This window comes from Anastrepha obliqua, chromosome 4 (genome assembly GCF_027943255.1).
Source record: "Anastrepha obliqua isolate idAnaObli1 chromosome 4, idAnaObli1_1.0, whole genome shotgun sequence".
Classification (NCBI taxonomy): domain Eukaryota; kingdom Metazoa; phylum Arthropoda; class Insecta; order Diptera; family Tephritidae; genus Anastrepha; species Anastrepha obliqua.
The window spans coordinates 76485058-76507096 of record NC_072895.1 but is presented as its reverse complement, the minus strand read 5'-3'; the positions used below and the strand labels follow the sequence as shown (position 1 = coordinate 76507096).

Below are 22039 nucleotides of genomic sequence, written 5' to 3'. Positions count from 1 at the left end.
ATAAGGTTGAGGCTTAGAGTAAGTTTTTGGTAGAGACTGAATATTCTGACCTCCATGTTGTCGTGTAGAGTCGGAAGGCCCGAATCGGAAAGAATAGCTTTTATGGGCGATGTCGGAAATGCGCGTACAGATCTGCACACTGCGGCATGGTAGGGGGCAGCCAGCATCTTTAGATTTTGTTTGGCGTGTTAGAGAGTTGTTGCTGGGTAAGTATTTAATAATGTTTAAATTTACATATAGTACTTCTCTAACATATTTACAGTGTTGTTAAAGGAATATTTGGGATCGAATATAATGCCAAGAAACTAAAGATTATCTGTACTTACAATATTTACACCATTGTTAGTTTTTAGGCTAAAGTTAATAACAATATTGAGAAGAAAGAGTTGAAGCAACAAATGTTTCCTTTTATGAACGTGGTATTATTAATAGTCATTAAGTGCTTCCAAACAAATGTAATTTTTGGCAGCTCTTTTCCAGCGCTACCAACAAATGTTTATTTATTCCACCTTCATGCTTCATCAATTCGCCACTTGTTAACGCTTTGCGGCTCGAAGAGGTCTGGTGTTATCTAAATAATTCGTCAGGGTTTCAAAACTAAAATTTAAATGGCGTACGCAAGCAATACAATGGAGCTTCGAGTGCTCTAATTTGCATTCATTTTGATTTTTCGGGACCAAACATCCAAACAGAGGAAGATCAAGCAAGGTGTTCCGCAGGGTGGTATCCTTTTACCCTTGCTGTTTCACTTCTTTCTATCTCGCCCAACTACCATAGGGAGTCTTCCTGGTCTCATACGCTGACGACTACACGATAATGGCGTCGGGAAATGACTTTGATGGCCTGTGCACTAAAGTGAACAATTACCTCACCGATCTTTCTCACTTTTTCACTGCGAGGAATCTCCAACTTTCACCCAAAAAGTCCACGGCGACCCTCTTTACCACCTGGACAAGAAGGTCAAACTGCAAAACAAACAAAATGTTGGGTGTAACTTTCGACAGTTTGCTCTCCTTCTCTGCGCACACCACCGCAATAGCCACTAAAGTCCAAAATCACAACAAGGTCCTCAAATCGCTTGCCGGCAACACTTGGGCAAAGACAAAGAATTGTTGCTATCGACATTTAAGGCAATTGGCCGGCCGGTTCTAAACTATGTCGCGCCTGTCTGGTCGCCTGGAACCAGTGACACGCAGTGGATAAAGCTCCAGACTTGCCAAAACACTGCTATTCGGATAGCGACGGGTTACCTCCTGATATCCCCACTTCACCAACAGATGGTCCCTGTAATGGAGCACAATTAGCTGATCAGCAAGCAGTTCCTTGTAAGGTGCTATCGCAGGTTTCACCCTTGCAGACACGTGCTTGAGCCAGAGCCGTCTCCTTGGCACGTCAGGAGACACCTTTTAAACTATGCCGACGAGATCCATGACAAAACTAACAGACATTTTCTGGACCAGACAGTGTTTAGACAGACAATAAACGACATTCATCGGGAGACCTTTACCATCTTCTTAAGGGGGGAAGCTGGTCTAGAATTTTGAAAAAATCGAAAAATTTTTTTTTGTCTTAAAAGGTGCTTTAGGGTCTTAGAAATAATATACCAAATGAGGGATGCCAGCAAAAATGTCTAAATGCCCAAATTTTTCATTCGACGGCAGTGCCTCGCAGGTATGCCCCGAACGCTATTTACAACTTTAAACGCGTTTTTCTCGAAATCACTTTTTTTAAACTGGCCGAAGACATAACTCGAACAAATCTTTACCGATTCTTACGAAATTTTGACAATACATTCGAAATACCTTTCTCCGGAGACGTACGTAGGATTTTTTATTTATATTACATAGTTTTTTTTTTAATCAACAATTTTATGTCGTTCTTTATAGTGAAAATTGTAACTTTTTGTTCAAACGTGCACCATTTCGCGAAAAAACAAAATATCGAAAAAATCCTACGAACGTCTCTTTCTGTTGTTATATAGAAACTAAAAAAATTTTATTTTTTGATCCAGGACAAAAATTAAGGAGTTTACGTCTTCGGCAATGGACCCACTAGAAAAAAAGGCGCCTTAGGAGAACTGCTGGACAGCGGCCATTTTGAAATTAATTCAGACGAAAAATTTTGTATTTGTACCATGAAAGCTATATTATTAAACCTATTTCACAGATTTTCGATTGAGTCCTTTGTTGAGTCAAAATAAATTCATAAAATATGCCCATTTTTTGCGCTCTAGACCAGCTTCCCCCCTTAAGCTCCCGACCACCGAATGCCGTAATCGGAGTCCAACCACCACAGCAGATGAAGAGCTTCAGCTTACCCGTGAGACCCGCGTAACACTGCCACACTTACGTTCTGGATATTGTAGCAGGTTAAACTCCTACTTATTTGGAATTGACCCCGACTACCAAACATATGTCCAGCATGTAAAGGTAACCCGAACGACACTAACTACCTTTTCACATGCCCCTTAAAACCCACTCATCTAACACCCCTCTTCCTTTGGACCCAACCTGTCGAAACAGCATGTTTCCTGGGCTTACCTTTAGATGACCAGTGATATATACTAGGAATTCAACAGGGTTTGTATTACTGCTACAACAACAACAACAAGTTTTTTTCTGCCATGAAAAAACTCCTCACAAAAAACATTTGCCGAGCGGAGTCGGCTTAAAACTTGTAGGTTTATTTGTGGAACAACATCAGACGCGCACCACAAAAGGGGTAGAGCTTGCCCAAACTCCAAGAAAGGGTGTAAGCGCCAATTATGTTTTGTGTGCTATATTGAAGATTATTGTCGAAATCAGGTCATGTGAAGTGCTGCATGAATATGATGCTAGTCTTCACGTTGAAGGTATATAATCTCCGTCTGAATCTGAAGATGTTAACATTAATTTGCAATTTTCCACAATTTAACATAATGTGGTTACTTTTTAGCAGGATTGTTAAAAAATGTTTTAAAAAATATTCAAAGGCAACTATGTTCATAACACTAAGGAATATAGTAAGGTTTTTGTTTTTTTACAGCAAAATGTTTCTTAAATAAATTATTTAATCGTCCCGAATGCAGACCACGAGGACAAAACTCCTGCCGGGCCTGTTTGTAAAATCGTCCTTCAAATGGTTAGAGATGAAATAAGTTCAGATTTGGATTATACAAATAATACATGAATAGAGAAACCGAATTCTCAAATTATATTAAAATATTTCAATTGCTATTAATCGTAAAATTAAATACATATTATGAGTAGTATACTGGAATATGCGAATCTTAAATTCAGAAAATTACTTCAAAAAGCTCAGGAAACATTGTCTGTGGCAAAGTTAATACAAAAGTTGGTTTCGCTCTGCATCTGATGAATGATTTAGTGCGCAATGCGCAGATTTTTTCACTAGCTGCATTAAATAGAAATTGAACTTTTGTGCTTCATTTCGTATATATGTATGTATGTACACATTCTGGCAATGAATTTCAACCCTCTTAGCATTTAACAAACGTGAGATGTGAATTTGCAGACAACACGTGCTTTTTGGCTTATGGTAGAATCTAGCCCCAGGGGAGATTTTTTAATTATATTTATATGTGCAGCATATTTACAGATGTACATATTAACATATTCACATTTGTATACCAATATGTATTACGTAGTTTTACGAGCATTTGTGTCTTTATGACATTATTTTTGCAATCATTTCAATAGCCATACATATGTATGTATGAATCTATAATGGCATTATGTATGTGTGTATACTCATATGATTGTGTCCTAGAAAGCTTTATTACTTTAAAATTATATAAAGTATATACATATGCACTTACTAAATCTGTGTGTGTAATGATTTGACATATTTGAAAAGGGTAACACTTTCATTCTTTATAAAAATTTTGTTTAGAAAATCACTTGCAATTTAGGGGTGCCTGGTGGTCAGGAAAAATGGAAGCTTTCTAAAAATAGGCAAAATATGTACTTATATGTGTGTATGTATCCCTACATCGCGAACACACAAAATTCAAGTTGAGTACTAGGACTATTACCATCATCGTCATTGCAGCTGCTGCTCATGCTATACATCTGCTCCACGAAGCTTATTCCGGCAATTGGGAGCGCAAGCTTCTCAACTTTGAAAGCAATATTCGTACAACCATACATATTTATGTATACCTATGTACACACGTTTCATTCTGATGGTAGTACCTGCCTTATAGTTCTTGCCTTTAAGTTTGCCGATTCAGTTTACAACGAAAAGTTTGAAAAGACAGACGCTATTCGCGGGTGATTATTAGTAGCAAACGGGTAAAAGGAAGTAACTTTCCTTAATGAAAAATTGATTAAAGTGAACTTCGATCAGAAATATTGAAAACAAAAAACTACGAAAATCAATCAAATTGGGATTAACATTTAAAATAGGTACATGGAATATGTGTTTTTGCATGGATATGCCATGCCCTCAATGTGTTCGAAAATAATACAAAAAATTAATATACATATGCATCTACATACATACGTGTTTATATATATTTAATGGAAAAATAGTGAAAATAATAGGTTACAAAATTTCCAGTGTGTTAAATAATTTTAAGAAATATTTATTTATTCTTGGATATGAGAATAATATGCACATTTGTATGTATGCATGCTATTTTTTTGTTTGTAATTATGTAGAAATGGGTTCATGTGGCACAAGTTATACAATTTATACAAATTGTAAAAGCGAAATTAAACAACTGTGAAAATTCTTTTTCGTCGCAAATAAAATTTTTGTCTGGAAATTAACCAAAATATGCATACATAGGTACATATATTGTAAAAATAACTTTTACTAGTTATGATAAACTGCTTGCGATGAATTTTATAAACATGAAAACGCAGCGTTTACCTACGTTGTCATATGCATATGTATGCATATGTGGTGTAGTATGTAGAACGGTGGTATGTTCGCATGTAACTGGGTATGTATGTATATTTTACTCACATTCGTACGTATTTATATACATACGTAGTCCATACCATAGTTCGGATATATTTGCAGTTTTCGCTGAAATTGTTAATGCATTTTTGCTATTTTCGTAAACAATATCATACGTCAAAAGGGGGTTCGACTGAACTTGCAATTAATGTACCCGGAAAAATTGTTGAGGAATTTCGACATTAATATAAAAGTGCATGTATACAAGCGAATACATATACATACATATGTAACAGAGCAAGTGACATAGAAATTATATAGGTGTTTACATAAGTATTACAAATTGGCTTTTTCCTTTACCCTTGGATCAGTGTATGAGAAGGGATGGATAATTTTTGGTTTAAATGATGCGAGTGGGTGTTTACGTATGCAGTTGAGGCTGGCAATGGCACAAGCATATTTTTTCGCCGAGACGTATGGTTGTGTGGGTGATGGGTGGTGAGAAGCTCGCTCACTACCCTGCAAGTGTTGAAGGGTAGGTTGTGACGTTATCCCACAAGGACTGCGCTAGAGTATGGTTGGATGGCTATGCGATTTCGAAATGACGCCGTGAGGAACGCGGGCATCTTGAAATTAGAGAAAAATCAATTTTCCTTTTATATAACTACAATAGTCAAAGTAAACAAATTTACTTGGGGAATAGTAGTAAACTTATGCAGTTAGGGTTTGTAGTGTTGGACAATTTTTAAATTTAATTTAGTTAAATAATAATGGCACCGTTGTGGGGGTCAAATAAAAGAGAAATGTTTTTTTATTATAGAAATGTCTTTTTATAAAACCTTCGCATTAGTATGTGTAGTAAAACATTGATTTGTGTTGGAATTTTTTGCAGTGAACAATGACATAATTGAAAATTTACACGAATTTTTTTTTGCAAAAAATTTATGGAATGCGCCTGAGAATATGAAATATTTTTCATCCAATGAAACGAATTGCCAGTATATTTTGTCCTAATAATTTCCTCGGACTGTGTTACAATGATCAATTTTTCGAGCCGTTTAAAAGGTTGTAAAAAAATATCGAAGGTTTCGAGCTTCAAGTGATGAACCGATCTGGAATTTACCGTTAAGGGAGATCCATATACTCCTTTGGCTGGTAACGACTGCAAGACTAGAGTTGGATTTATTTGGGGGAAAATCCAGACTTCTACGTCAATGGTTTCGATTGTTTTTTTTTATACTCGGACTGTATATTCCATCCCAGGTTTACGGTTCTAAGCACTGGTAGGTTGAGATCTATCAATTCCTTCTTCCACGGCCCACTATATAGCAATCTTATCTAGGATCTCCTGTGTTCCAGCACAGACTGTTCTAAGTAGTTTTCTTGACTTTAGGATGCAAACATCGGCAGTAAAAGCTTGGTTGAAGTTTTGTACCTCCGTCAATAGGGAGTTAACAATCTTCTTCTCCATGTATGTTGTATTAATTAATATTATCCAAAGTCAGCATTATGTATTAACCTACATCCAGCCTCACTTCGATCTCAGATATATTATCATGAAGAACTGATTCACAAGATTTTCTCCTTCGCCATGCCCCATTTATCCTTGGCTTGGGAATGAAAATTATCGCCCTTTGGATATGACCAATTATCTTCTGGTTTGCGGTGTTGGACACCAAATTATAAACTTAATATATCCTCTCTTAAAGTCATTTAGTTCATAACAACACAAACAAATCATTTTTAAGGCTGGAACTAGTTTATAAATTAATACATTTTTTAGTAGTATGTATTTAAGCGGAGATTTAAGGACAGATAAAAATACAAAGCTATTTTTAAAATCAATGGTTTAAATTAAGAGGAGATAAATGTTAATTTTAAAAACATTGAACAAAAAACAAAATGTATATGCATTATTATTGTACTCCATAAAACAAACAAAACAAATCGTACGTTAACAAACATTTTTTTACCAAAGGAATAAAAAATAAAACTCAATTAATCGTCTAGTTTTTGAATTCCTAGTGAAAACACAGAAGACAGTGTACAAATTTTCAATCAAATTTTTTTTTAATATTCCAAAAATAATTTGAAAAATAATTTTTAACTGCGTGTTTTTCATATATAAAAGTAATTTGTGATCAAAATATCTGCACGTGTTTGTAAAGTTGTCAGCATGGCCCCTGGGGCTCCAAATCTCGGGGATAATAGATTTGATATTAATGAAATCATTGATGGCTTAAAAGAATATGGCGTAACAAATGTTTATAAATTTCAACGCTTTATCGAAGGAGTCTCTAAAGCCACAGGAGTTATTTTAATTTCTTTCGAAAACTACTTTCTACCGGACAAGATTGACATCGCATGGATCACCTCCAAAGTACGACTCTTCTATCCGAATCCCATGAGATGCAAAAATTGCCAAAAATTGGGGTACACGATTAAGTTCTGCAAAAATATACCAGCTTGCGAAAAATGTAATCTCCCTCCTCACACACCCGCTACATGCACCCGCACCTGCTGCGCAAATTGTGCAGGCGATCATGCTGCTTCTTCCAACTTGTGCCAGAAATATTAGCAAACAAGAGAAATCATGAAAATAAAAATGCAAGAAAAATGAACTCTACGTCAAACGAACAAATTATACAAAATCCAGAACCCTCTCTCCTTGACTCCAAACACATTTGCCAACATCACGAAAACAAATAGTTCAACCGACAAAAGCATAAACCGATAAAACAATATCAAATTTATCTACAACAACATTGCCAATCGCCAAATCAGCAGTCACAAAACACAGTTTTTCATCCACCTATGTACTACTACAATCAACCACAATAGACTGACACGGTAGTCAACGTCAACAACACCTGATGATCTCTCTCATGCTAAAGCACTTCCTTCGCTTCACTTTGTAAATGATTCCGCCACTTTTAGTATTGCAAATATCCCACCTTCTGAACACTCAAATAAGATGGATTTGGAAGCTGCACAACAATCAACTCCAAATTTTCATTCGATAAACAATATACATCTTACCAAAAATTTAAATGATTTTACCAACTCATCTACATCAGCAGCTATAAAAGATTACATAACATCCAATGTTATGCAAAACAACAAATAAACCTATTCTATTTTACTAGTGATTACTAATCACATAGAAACATACTAATTTAGCCAAGTCAAATATTTTACACATATCAACATATAACATACCTATACCTATCTGTTAATATAATATTAATATTTGTTATTAATTATTATGCTTAAAATTGTTCAGTGGAATACTCGAGGATATATAAATAGTTATAATAATATAGACTTAATTATCCGGGACATTCATAATATGTCTGACAGAAACTAAGATTCCTATAAATTTAAAAAGTCATATTGTTCCTAAGTCTTTCATCGGTTACTTTACAAACTCTCCACTTATCAATAGTTCCAAAGAAGGGGTAGCCATCCTTGTTAAACGTAACATTCCCCAAAAGCTTATAACACAATCTAACACGATCCAATCAATTGCAATTCAAATTAACATACCACACCCTATTACACTCATCAGCATCTACATTCCGCAACACAAAACTTTATTGAAGCTGATATTTTTCCCATACATCCCCGTTCACATGGACCCTTGATACTTCTGAGGGACTTTAATGCTTGGAGCCCATTGTGGGGTCTAATAAATCTAACGCTCGTGGTACAATAATTGAAAACATTATCATGTCCAAAAAGTTAACCATTCTCAATGACGGCTCCATTATTCATTTCTCCACCCATAATTCATTTACCCATATTGACCTAACTCTAGTTTCTTTCCAACTAACTCCCAGATTAACTTCAAATATTGCTATTCTCAAGGCCTATAAAAGAGCGAATGCTCAGTTTAAAAAATCCGTAAAAGAATCAAAAGGAAGGCAATCTCCAACTACACTTCCGATATCAACCCATCCTCTACACTAAAGAAAATTTGGGCCAAGATCAAAGCTCTTACTGGTATCCCCTCATCACCCTTAAAACTTATTCAACTACCAAACTGCTCCCTCACAGCGGCATCAGACATAGCCAACGCTTTTGGTAATACTTGGTCTAAGTATTCAGAAAACTCTAGCTTTCCAACTGGCTATACTAACAGCAAAATTTCAATACTATCTCGTCAGTACCAACCATTAAATGTATCAAAGGATGCAACTTGTTTGGAAACCAAATTCTCTTAAGGCGAACTTGAGTCTGCTCTTCAGCATGCTAAAGCGCAAACGCCAGGTAGGGATCGTATATCCTATCCTATGTTACGGAATCTTCCAAAATCTACTAAGAACGCATTACTATACTTATATAATAACATACTTAATGATGTCATCTATCCCCATTCCTGGTTATCCGCTTCTGTCTTTCCGATTCCGAAACCAAATAAGCCCCCAGAACTTATTAATAGCTATAGACCGATTTCCATCCTTTCATGTCTTGCAAAAATACTTGAAAAAATGTTAACACAGCGTCTAATGTGGGTTATCTCTAAAAATACCCTTGTTAGCCATAACCAAGTAGCCTTTAAAAGAAAACATGGTGTTCTTGACGGTCTACTCCCTCTTCAACATTTTCGGTTGTACTCTTTTTAATAGCCTTTGAAAAGCTAAACAAAATAGCAAGCAAATTCAAATCAATTAACTTCCGTCTTTATGTTGATTATGCTATTTTTTATATTAAGTCTAAAGATCCTTCAACAGTTAAAAAGGAATTTCATCAACTTGATATATGAAATATAAGTCCGAACAAATGCTAGGTACTACATATATGCCGAAAGCATAATTGTCTACATATAAACCTTAGCGTAAACAATTCGCCAATAGAGAACGTGACCAATCTTAAAATACTTGATGTAATTTTTGATACTAAGTACACTCCTTAAACCCCACTGTTCAACACTAAGAACTAACCTTTTCACCAGGCTGAACATTATTAAATATTTGGCATCAAAGCAGCTTCGTATACATCAAAACACACTCATCACTATTATTCGTTCCCTCGTATTATCTAAAATCGATTTCTGTCTACCCATTTACGGCTGGTGTGCCAAGCAGCATCTAAACCTACTCAATGGACGTTATCATTCAGCGATCAAGCGTAGCCTTAACGCCTTCCCAACGTCTCCTATCAAGTGTGTTTTAGCTGAAGCTGGTCTTCCATATATCACTGAAAGATGTCAAATAACTACTCTTAAACATATAACCAAATTTTCAAACACTACAAATAAACTTCTTTTCAGCAAATTTAAGACCGCTTCTCGGCATAATCGCTCTTTCAAAATTTGGTCGGTCATCCGTCGTTGCATGTACAACTGCAACAAACTAGGTATATTTACCGGTATCTTGCTCGAAAATTATTAGTCAGTGTGCCTGGAAACTCCTTCCTGCATCAATAAAAGTCGACCTTGATGCTCTCAGTAAAATTAACACAAATGCGCTAGTTTTCATACAACGTTTTATGGTAGTAATTCATTCGCAGTCCTTAAAGGGTTGGGTAACGATTTTCACAGATAGTTCACGTATTGACCATAGTACTACTTTTGCTGTGGTAGAGAATGACGGAAGCCTAATATCCAATGGTTGGCTGACTCCGCATAGCTCAATTTTTCCTGCCGAGGCATTGGCTATCCTTCAAGCGTCAGAGTACGCAACAAATAATAAGGGAAAATTCTTACTATGTACAGACAGTTTGTCAGTCTTCAACTTCCCTTTCCAAATACCAGATCACAACTTTCATACGTTTGAGACTCGGTCATACTAAACTAACACACGAACATCTTCTCCTCGGCTCTCCTTCCCGCACTTGTCAGTTTTGTGGAGGGCATCTCTCAATCGAACACATCCTAGACCTCTGTCCAACACTAACCACCAAACGGACTACGGCATTCGGAGCTATGGTACCATCCACTCTATTAAATAATGTTACTTTTGACAATGTGATTAAAATACACAATTATATGAAATGTGTTAATATAGCAGACCATATTTAAATTGTACAGTTAGGAATATAGTAATTCATTTTGTAATCGTCATTAAGCACTGAAGGCCCTAGTAGCCAGTGTGCTAATTAAGTTAGGGTTATATTGTATATATCCCCTATAAATAATAATAATAATAAAACTCTATGAAATTCTAAACTAGAACAAAAAATTCTGAAAGCGAATAACAAATGTGGGTAATACAAAAATAACAGTGAGTCCAATATTCAAATTTATTTATCACTTTAGAAGTCCGGTTTGGTACCGAAGCAATGATATTTTGAAACTCTGAAAATGGGATTCGAGACGATGCTTTCATAAGAATTTCTTGATCTGAGACTTACGTCTTCCCTCCATTTGTGGAACAACATCAATTTTATATTATATATATATAAGTACATATAATTGGCGCTTACACTCTTTTTGGGTTTATGGCCGAGCTCCTCCTCTTAATTGTGGCGGCTTCTTGATGTTGTTCCACAAATGGAGGGTCCTACAGTTTTAAACCGACTCCGAACGGCAGACGGTTTGTTTTGGGAGGAGCTTTTTCATGGCAGAAATATACTCGGGGGCTTGACATTGCCTGCTAAGGGCGACCACTATTAGAAAACATTTGTGCTATCACTTTGGTGTTCCATGCATCACGTATTTCCGAATGGTAGTCATGCACCAACCCATTATGATGCGTCTTCCACGTTATACTTCGGATTTAAGTCCGAATTATTAAGGCAGTATTATTATACTGAAATATGGCATTAAGTCCTCTATAAAGTTAATCAAGCACAACAAATTTATGTAACCATCTGGGTTCATACTTTCAACAATTTTGCCCATTGGTGTTCTGCCATGTAACCTAACTGAAATATATAAAATACTTATATAAATATATAAAATAGGTAATTATTTTTAGGATTTATTACAATCCTTCGTTCATAAAAAGTATGAAAAACTTATAGATGGACTTATATATTTAGGTAAAAAATTATTATTAATAAAACAAAAAAAAAACCTTCTTTTGTAATAAAAACAAATTGAATCCAAATCTTAATGGAACAAATAAAGACATTTAGTCCTTTGAAAAAAAAAAATTTATAAACCATAATTTGAGCCTCAAAACCTGCCGCCCCTTGCATGCGGGCATGCCATTGTATTATATTACGCCCATTCCATAACTCGACGTTGAAGCGCACGTTATTCCAAAACTGCTCAGAAATTATTCCTGTAGATACTCAAAAAATGGGTAATAGAGAGGGAAAATATACATAAATATAATTTTATTCTGCTTCGTGCCCGAATCACACCGGTCTTTTATTCCGGGTAAAAATGGATAAAGGCCAAACTGGCTTATCAGCTCCTTTTGTTTACATACAAATAAGAAACGAAAAAATATAATACAAACTTAAGAAATGCACTAGTATTTGTAGAATATTTTCTTATTTAAAAGAAAAATATTGGCAAGAACTTTATATTGTCTGCGCATTTATATTTGTTAAAATCAATTAACGGTTTTGTTAGCTGAATATTAAACATGTTTCACAACACGTTTGGGTTTTAGCTTTCGGTTTATTTTAAAAATAAACATTGTGAAACATGCAATAGCTAATGAATATTCCTTAAAAACTTTCATGGTTAAAATTATTAAAAATGGGCAAAACTAAAAAATTGGTCTAATCGATCCAAGTCGCATGAACGGTTTTATCATTCTTCCAAAATTTCAAAGACTAACATACGAATATATATGGAAATTTCAGACGTTTTAGTTTTCCCGTTCTCCGTTTATGACATTTAAAACTCCATTTGCTTAGACGAGCAAAGTGTGAAAGTGGAAATATTTATTTGGTTATAGATTTCAACGGCAATTGCATTTTTTTTTTAACTTTAAAAAGGCTTTTGGGGTATTTTCGATTATGAGGAATTTGGAATATACCATTCTTTTAGCAAACTAGTGTACTATACATATGTTGTACACTTAGAGGGTCCTCCACTTCAGTATCAAGCCACCTTCGGAATCAAAATGTATAAATGCAATTTTTCTTTAATAACACAGTGTTACATACATATGTACATAGATTTTTTACGTAGCAATTTTGAGTATTTCCGCCAGACTTTTTATGTACATTCGGATTGAGTGGTACCCACTTTTCAATTTCATTCAAACATGATTTGTAAATATATGATTTTAAAAAGCATTGGTGACAATATTATTGACTATTCAGATTGAAATATGTATTTCATTTGATTAAAAAAATAATTATAGAGAATGAAGGAGGGCTATTTCATTTTTAAATGCTAATATACTTACAGTTTGATTGAATGCGAAGAACCAATTTTTGACTTTTGAATGCTGGCACGCTGAAAATTGGCCGCTAAATTTTTTTGTTTTTTAGATAAACTTTAATTTTGATTTTTTTGTTTTTTGAAAATGCGTCTTAATATCTATTAAATACACACAAATTTATTTGAAAGTGAGCAGTGTCACGACTGTTGTACAAATATTGTACTACGGTTTTTAAAAAATATTCCCTCTTTGAAAGTTTTCCAATTTTTGTATTAACAATTCATTAAACATCATATTATTAAGTTTTTTTAAGCTACATGTTTTTTAAGAACATTCCATTCTATAGAGTAGGATTGGTTATTAACCGACTTCGCCATGTTTCGGTGAGAAATTTTAATGAAAGTGCGCGAATCCCGCTGGAGTACAGGTGAACGGACAGGAATCGCGTGCTTTCATCATTACTTTATTCATCATATTTTAGGCTAAAAACAACACGTATGTAAATACATATATACTTATAAATTCCCTAGTATAACGCTTACACCACTATAAAATAAAATGAAACAATATATAAGTTAAAGCTACTTTTTTGTAGTAAATATTATACATATATATTTATGTGCATACACATGTGTATAAACTAATATTTTCCATTTATTTGTACGTGATTTTTCACTAGATTAAAAAAAAATTTGTTGAAAACGTGTGAGTAGTGCCGTTGTACTGTTTCAATGCTCACCGATTTCTAAGTCCAAATACATTAGCAATACGATTGCGCTTGTATTGTTTTCGCGGCAATGGCAAATCTCCGAATGGAAATTTCGTTATTAAAAAACCGTAATTATCAGGACCGAATCATTTTGAGAGTTTGCCAGTCAACTGGCCGCCTAGGACATGTTATTTGAGTTTTTTGTTGGTATACGACTGGTCTTCTACTGGAAAAGTGGCACAACATTTTTAGACTATCAAGATTGTCTAATTATGAGATTTTGTATCACTCAACTTACTGGCCAAGTAGTTTTGATAAGATGCAGTTGGCATAGCCATATCGCGAAATTATTTTTTAAATACCAAATGCTATAAAATTTGCAATCTAATAAAGCTCAAGCACTGACCAATGATTACCTTATATTTTAAACATACTTACAAGGGTCGCACAATTTATTCGTACACTCACAGTTTATAAACAGATACACCTGATACTTAGCACAAGGTATACAAAAGAACAAAATTTTGATATATATTATTCGTAAAGAATAACATATTTATTCAATATTTAAGGAACAAAAACTTTCAATTTCATTTCTGGAATTAGAGAACTTAAAGCAATAACGAAATAAGGCACAATTTTATGCAAAAATATTATTCGTACATAGCTTTATAAGGAATTTCTTATTAAAAAAATAATGAAAAAAAAACGAGTACCATATTCAGTACTTTGTTGGGCCGACAGTTTCCAAACGTCGTTGCATTCTTTTTACCAATACATACCTTGGTTTCATTAGCTGCGATTTTCTCCCACTCAACATTTAAATCTCTCTTTAATGACGCCTTTGATTTTATTTTGTGCTTTCTGATTCTCCTTTCTAAAAGCTCCTAGACATGCTCAATTGGGTTCAGATCCGGTGATTGAGGTGAATATTTAAGCTGCTATAGTGGTAAATAAGCCATTCTTACTCGAGATAAAAGGAGTGTTTTGGGTCATTGTCTTGTTGGAACAAGACCCTCTAGCATTCAGTCCAAGTTTAACGGCACCATTATGCAAATTATTCTTCAAAATGTTCAAATACAGATGTTTGCCCATTTTATCATCAATAAAAACCATTTTTCCTGCACCCCCAAACCATTGCCTTTCCTCCTTCATGCTTAACGATAGGAATACGATTTTTTTCATTATGTTCTGTATTTTCTTTTCGCCAAACTTTTGGAGGCCATCTGATCCAGAAACATTAAATTTCGACTCATCACTGAATATGATGCTTTCCCAAAAAGAATCTGGCTCATTTATATAGCATTTAGCGAGCTCCAATCTCTTCTTTGTATGGGGAGCTTTTTCATGGCAGAAATACACTCGGAGGTTTGCCATTGCCTCCCGAACAGCGACCGCAATTAGACAAAACTTTTTCTTAATTTTGGTATTTCCCCGAGATTCGAACCTACGTTCTCTCTGTGAATTCCGAATAGTAATCACCCACCAATCCATTCGGCTATGACGGCGGCCTAAAAGCTGTACTATATGCTGAATAAAAATAGTGAAACCTGAATGAATATACATTTTTACATATAGGGGCGTCCTTTGAAAGAGCTTTTAGTTCTAAAAAACTTGTCATATATAATAAAGAAATGTTTCATTGTTTTTTATCTCACTCAGCGTCCGCAAATTTCTTATAATATAGAATATATGGTACTTTTAGTACCATCTACTTTTCGGGGGCGAACCTTTTGGACGAGAAAGTTGACTTAAAGAATTTGGCTGATAGAGCCTCCATAACATTAAAGTATCTTATCTAATGTTTCGACAAAACCAGAGGTTATACTCGTATTACTAAATTATGACTAACGAAACTAAAAAGGTACTGAAATTGGCAACTTTGTAGTCTCAACTTTTTTTATGCTTGGAAATTTTAAATTTTATTAATAACAAAGCTTTCATTGGAATATAAATATTGTTTTTAATAAAAAAAAATCGTGAAAAATGCTGATCCGAAAAAAAGTTCCAAATCCAAGTTCTTACATCAATTCAATTCACAATAAAAAACTTTTTGAACAAGAGGTATCGCATACTGTCTTTATAAATGTTTTCACCATTTTCCACTTGAAAGCCAATATTTCAGGTAAGTCGAATTGTATGTGTACGCACGCTTCTTTTAATTCAGTGAAGTCTTTATTTACAGACCTATTATTAATTACGTCGGTGATTGCACGTGGAAACATTTGGAAAAGCTATTATAAATTCCGATGTGATCACGAAATTGCGGAAGATTGGCATCATCGATTACGAATGAAAGGCCATTTAGACAGTTTTTCGCCAGGCGTATTAATTAAATGTGGTGGCACTAGACCAAAAACAATGTTTTGTACGTTTGATTGTCACGGCAAACTATTGGAAAAGTAGAAAACAAAAAATTAATTCGTCTTTTTTATTCTATGCTGACAGCCACATGGGCACAGCAAAGAAAAAAAACATATCAGCTGATTTACCAATAGGTTTTGGTTTTTCGTGATAAATTTGTATAAATTGAAACGTAAAGAAATAGAAAATATAGAAAAAATAGAAAATTTTTGAATTTGAGCTAAAAATTATAATTTACTTTTAACATACTCCAACCATAAACGAATCGTTTAAATGTGAAACCCAAAAGGGCAGAGGAAAGTTTACAAAGTTTTTGGGGAGAGTTTAGTGAGTAACTTAATAGTCCTAGACCAACAGTGAAAGACACAAAAAAAGGTAAGCGAGGAAGAATCATTACACAAGTTGTATCACAGAAAGCTGCAACCTCCTTTAGGATTTTCATATACTCAAATATTGTTAACTACTTCATAAAATGCCTCTAGCACCTCGCAAAGATGCACTGCCAGCAATAGAGATGACACCACAACACGAGTTCTACAGAAACAAATAAAAATGCAAGAAGGCTTTCATAAGGCTACTACAGAGTTCCATAAAAAAATATACAGAAAATGGGCGGAATAGCAGAAAATATGTGCCATGCAAACGAAGCTTTTGCTATAACACAAATTAATGTCATGTACAAATAATAACAAATAATGTTATGTAAATATGATACTTAAGCGAGAAGAAATTGATCGTATATTTTAGTTAAATAATAATTGATAAATGTACTATTTACATTGAAAGAGGGTTAATAAATATACTTTTGTGCTTGTGCCTTTTTATCCATGAGGAAACTAAATTAAATTAAATTTCTTATAATCTTCTTCATTTCCCCTACTTCGTTTTCGACACTAGGCTTCTCTACGCGGTAGAGTATACAAATATTATGCAATGCACAGTAAACGTTGGTGCTTTGAATGGCGGCCGCCATTCGAATGGGTTGGTGCGTGACTACCATTCGGAGTTCACAGAGAGAACGTCGGTTCGAATCTCTATGAAACACCAAAATTAAGAAAAATATTTTTCTAATAGCGGTCGCCCCTCGGCAGGCAATGGCAAACCTCCGAATGTATTTCTGTCATGAAAAAGCTCCCCATAAAAAAAATATCTGCCGTTCGGAGTCGGCTTGAAACTGTAGGTCCCTCCATTTGTGGAACAACATCAAGACGCACGCCACAAATAGGAGGAGGAGCTCGGCCAAACACCCAAGAAGGGTGTACGCGCCAATTAAATCTGTTGCATACCAAGTAAATTACGAAATTGATTTTGAAGTACTCCAATAGTTCTTGCCAAAATATTCCATGCTTTTGCATGAATATTGTTATAACCGCTTTTAATCGAATCCAGATGGTTTTTATGAGAAATATTTTCATAGCTGAAATTTGGTCGGAAGTTTGGCGATGCCAGCTGGAAAATTGGAAAAAACTATATTATTTTTTCATTAAATAGTATACATACAATAGTACATATATTCACAGGAACCCTTGACATATCGAATCGAAATACCGCACAACTCGCTGGTCTACGATGGCCATCTTCACTTTGCTTATACGAGTATAGTATGTACATAAAATATAAGTATGATACTTGTAATATAATATAGGGTGATCAATTAAGAGGAGTTTTTTTCATTTGCGTTTTTTTTACAAATCGCGCGCGAGTTGTGGCAAACTGTCATCGTGGATTTGTTGAACAGCGTTTGGCATTTCATCATGGAAAGACTCACACCGCAACAACGTCTACAAATTGTTCAACTGTATTATGAAAATCAGCGTTCTGTGACAAGCCACTTGCCATACAGCTCGGGAAACAATGACTTTATTGAGAAGTCATTTCGGAGAGCAGCTGATTTCACGTTTAGGACCTGTGAGTTGGCCACCAAGATCTTGTGATATCACACCTTTGGACTTTTTTCTTTGGGGATTCGTGAAGTCCAAGGTCTATGCTGATAAACCAGCTACGATTGAAGCTCTGGAAGCCAACATTACGCGTGTTATTCACGACTTACCAGTCGAAATGCTCGAACAAGTGATTGAAAATTGGACCTTCAGAATGGACCACCTTAAGCGTAGTTACGGCCAACATTTGAATGAAGTCATATTCAAAAAGTAAATGTCAAAGAATGTCCTTTCAAATGATAAATAAAGGTTTTGAACATAATTTACATTTTTGTTTTTTTTTTAACTATTGAAAAAAGCACCTCATGATTGATCACCCTATATATTATTAATTACATGTTTTAGCAAGAAGGTGAAAGAGTGAATAAACAAATTTGCATTGTAACGCGTAGTTTATTAAAACTAACTTTAGCTTTTTCGCAAGACAAGAGTTTAAAGTTCAAAAAAAATTTTGGCAAGCATTGTCTATTTATATTTGTGCGAATTGGTATTTATATCAATTTGGTATTTCTTAAATGCGCCGAATGCCTTCATTCTTAATTTTATTTGTATTTTTTATTGTACTTATATTATATCATTAAAAATATTCGTGTTTTCTATTTTGTTGAAAGCAGTGTGTTCAAGGGTTTGTGGATAAATTCGATTTAAACTTATGGGGCTTGTTGAGCCACACAATTTTTAATCATGACAGTAAGAGACTCAGAAGAGTTTATTGGGCATAGGTACGTACATACGAGTACATAGTAGCAGTAAGAAATTGAGTTTGGGAATAATATTGATCAAACTTTGCAGTGCATGCTAGTGAATATTAAAATGCAAGTGAATATTCTGAATTAGTATCAACTTGTATGTACTATTCTTGTATTCTTAAGATACATATGTATTACATTGCAATATAGTATTAACAAATCTTCTACCGAACCCAATCTGGAATCTGAGATTTATTTCTGTATATATGTACATATATTTTTCGTCCATAATTTGTAAAGTAAGGGGAGCTTGGTAATTTTTTATCTTTTGAAATTAAGATGAACATGACATTACTGCCATTCAAGAAATGCAATGGATGGGGCAAGGCAAGAAGAACATTGGACTTTGCGACGTTAACTACGTCTGCATGTAAAGGAGCGCAAATTCGGTGTTTGATTTATAGTGGGAAAAAGACATTATCGCCAAGTACTGTCGTTCATTTGCGCTCACGCCCTGACAGAAGAGAAAGACGATGCGATCAAAGATTGATGCTATGAGCGTCTGGAACGTTCCTATGAGCGCTGCCTCCGCCACGACAAATTGTGCTTGGCGATTTGAATGATAGGCCGAGGCTGATCGACCTCATCGGGGTCCGATACATGGTATCTGTAGCAGCAGATACCAGCATAAGAAGATACACATTGCTTTCTCCTGATTGAAAAACGTAAAACCAGATCAAGCATGTTGTGATAAATGGAAGACACGCTTCTAGTGTTTTAGATGTACGTACGATCCGAGGACCCGACATCGACTCGGATCATTGCCTTGTTGTAGCCAAAATACGCACAAGCCTCTATGTAGCAAAAAATTTACATCTAACTACACAAACAATGCTGCCATAGAAACAGACAGCCAGAACAGGGACGTATTAGCAAAAAGAAGAAATGGGAGGCCGAAATACGTGAGTGAGAAGAGCTTGAGAAGCTGGCCGATAGGAACAACGCCTGGAAATTCTACCAGACAGTTCGTCGGCTGACAGAAGGTTTCAAGCCCGGGGCGTTTTCTTGTAAGAACAAAGACGGCGATCTGGTGACTGACATTCATAGCGTGCTTAAATAATGGAGGAAACACTTCGCGAACTTGTCAAATATTGATAGCAGCGCTAGTCATAGAGAATGTGAAGATCTCGATACCCCAATCGTTGACGATGGAGCTGCTCTTCCGATAAGTCCACCATCGACCAGATATTCCCAATATGCCAAGTTTGGAAAGATACCCATAAAATGAGAATCGATACTCGACATCGAAGATCGATGCTGACTTCAAAGCTGCATTCGACAGTACGAAAAGTACTGATAAAGTTATGCAAAATGACGTTGCTCAATACTAGCAGCACCGTTAGAATTGGGAAGGGTCTCTCCGAGTTGTTTGATACCAAACGAGGTTTCAGACAGGGTGACCCTCTGTTGTGTGACTTCTTTAACCTGATATTGGAAAAGTTCGTGCAAGCCGCAGAACTTAATCGCTCAGGCATAATCTTTTATAAGAGCGTACAATGGTTGGCGTATGCCGATGACATTGGCATCATCGGCCTTAACAACTTTGTTAGTTCTGCGTTTTCCAAACTGTGTCTGGTGGTAAACGAGGACAACACGAAGTACCTTTATATTTATAAATATATATTCAATATATGTAGAGTATATTATTTCGAGTTGCTTCCATATCCACCGTATTCGCCAGATTTGCCTTCCAGCGATTACTGGCTGTTCGCAGACCTAAAAAAACTGCTCGACGGTAAAAAATTTTGCTCGTAAGGTTAATTCTGATACTGAGGCTTATTTTGAGGCAAAAGATAAATCGTTCTACAAAAGTGGTATTGAAATATTAGAGCGGTGCTGGAATGATTGCGTAGTTTTTGAGAGGAATTACGTTATTGAATAAAGCTAATTTTGAACCAAAAAACCGTGTTTTCTTTGTTAGACCCAGGGCTTTTCAACCCATTTGTTAAATTAACGTATCGCCATAGAAAATAATTACCTAATTCATTCATAAGTTAACTTAAAAAATTATCTTTTTTAGGATTTACATAGGAAATTTACTGCTTCTACTGAAAAAGTCGTTGAGAGTCTGGGCTACCTCCAAGGAACTAACATAATAAAAGTCCGATAGAAACAACAGTGTTGTTATATTGTTGATGGCTGCGACCAAAATTATTGATGCTCCTCGCAATGGCCACGAGATGGCGCCACTAAATACCCGAGCTCGCGGCGATGGCACTCATGGAGTCACAATCGTTCTCACTGCGTCACAGCGAAATTCGGTGAGCTCGGCGGAAGTACCAGGAGGCGAGCCTGATCGTGCAGCGTGGTCCGGAAAAATGCAGTTCTTCCTCAGTATTATTGGTTATTCTGTGGGCCTTGGAAATATTTGGCGATTTCCATATCTATGTCAACAGAATGGTGGTGGTAAGTTAACCTAAATATATTTATAAATGCTTAAATACGCTATTTTGATAAGCAGCCAAATTGATTTGCTTGTCTGAATGTGAAGCCGCGGACTCAACTATATGCAATTAAATGTAGATAATTGTGCATATAACGATTTGAATACAAATCCCTGCAGCGGAATTCAACGATAACAATTACTCAATTACTATGGTGCATTTTCAATCCAGAAACTCGATAAGGCAGAATTTAGATAAAAGCTTCTCATACATATTGTAGTACATTAGACATGTATAAAAGTCAATGGTTTAAAATTCTCATTTCATTTATTTATTAAGCCTGCGAATACAAAACTTTCCAGACTAGATATGCAGAAAGTTCTAAATGACTAAGAACAACAAATGAAATTTTCGCATAGCATAAATGAAAACTAGTATTCTGTATATTTTATTGAGTTCGTTATTGCTCTAATAATCGGGGCTAAATAAAAATAATTAGATTCATCTGCTACTGTATGAAAGGGGTAATGGAAATGTAGTGTTCCGTTTTATATATTGAAACGTAGCAGAACAAGTAGGGATGGACAGTCAATTAAACCACTAATAACGTTAATAACCAAAAATAAACGTTAAAGACTGAATAGTTTGTCTACTTGGAAGAAATTTCTGATTTATGAGCAAGTAACGAGCGTTGAAAGAT

The 22039-nt window shown here is 35.2% G+C and overlaps 1 protein-coding gene across 3 annotated transcripts in view; it reads left to right on the top strand.

Annotated features, from left to right (window-relative positions):
• The first annotated feature begins 4227 nt into the window (after positions 1-4227).
• The window catches only part of LOC129246432 (sodium-dependent neutral amino acid transporter B(0)AT3), a 46594-nt gene continuing 28782 nt past the window's right edge, over positions 4228-22039 (top strand). For 2 of the 3 annotated variants that reach the window (XM_054885262.1, XM_054885265.1), the window contains exons 1-2: positions 4228-4406; positions 20987-21361. In XM_054885262.1, the coding sequence (XP_054741237.1) occupies positions 21091-21361 (271 nt within the window). In that variant the 5' untranslated portion in view covers positions 4228-4406; positions 20987-21090. Of the gene's footprint in view, positions 4407-20975; positions 21362-22039 lie in introns of all 3 variants that reach the window. The other variant, XM_054885264.1, reaches the window with a different exon arrangement.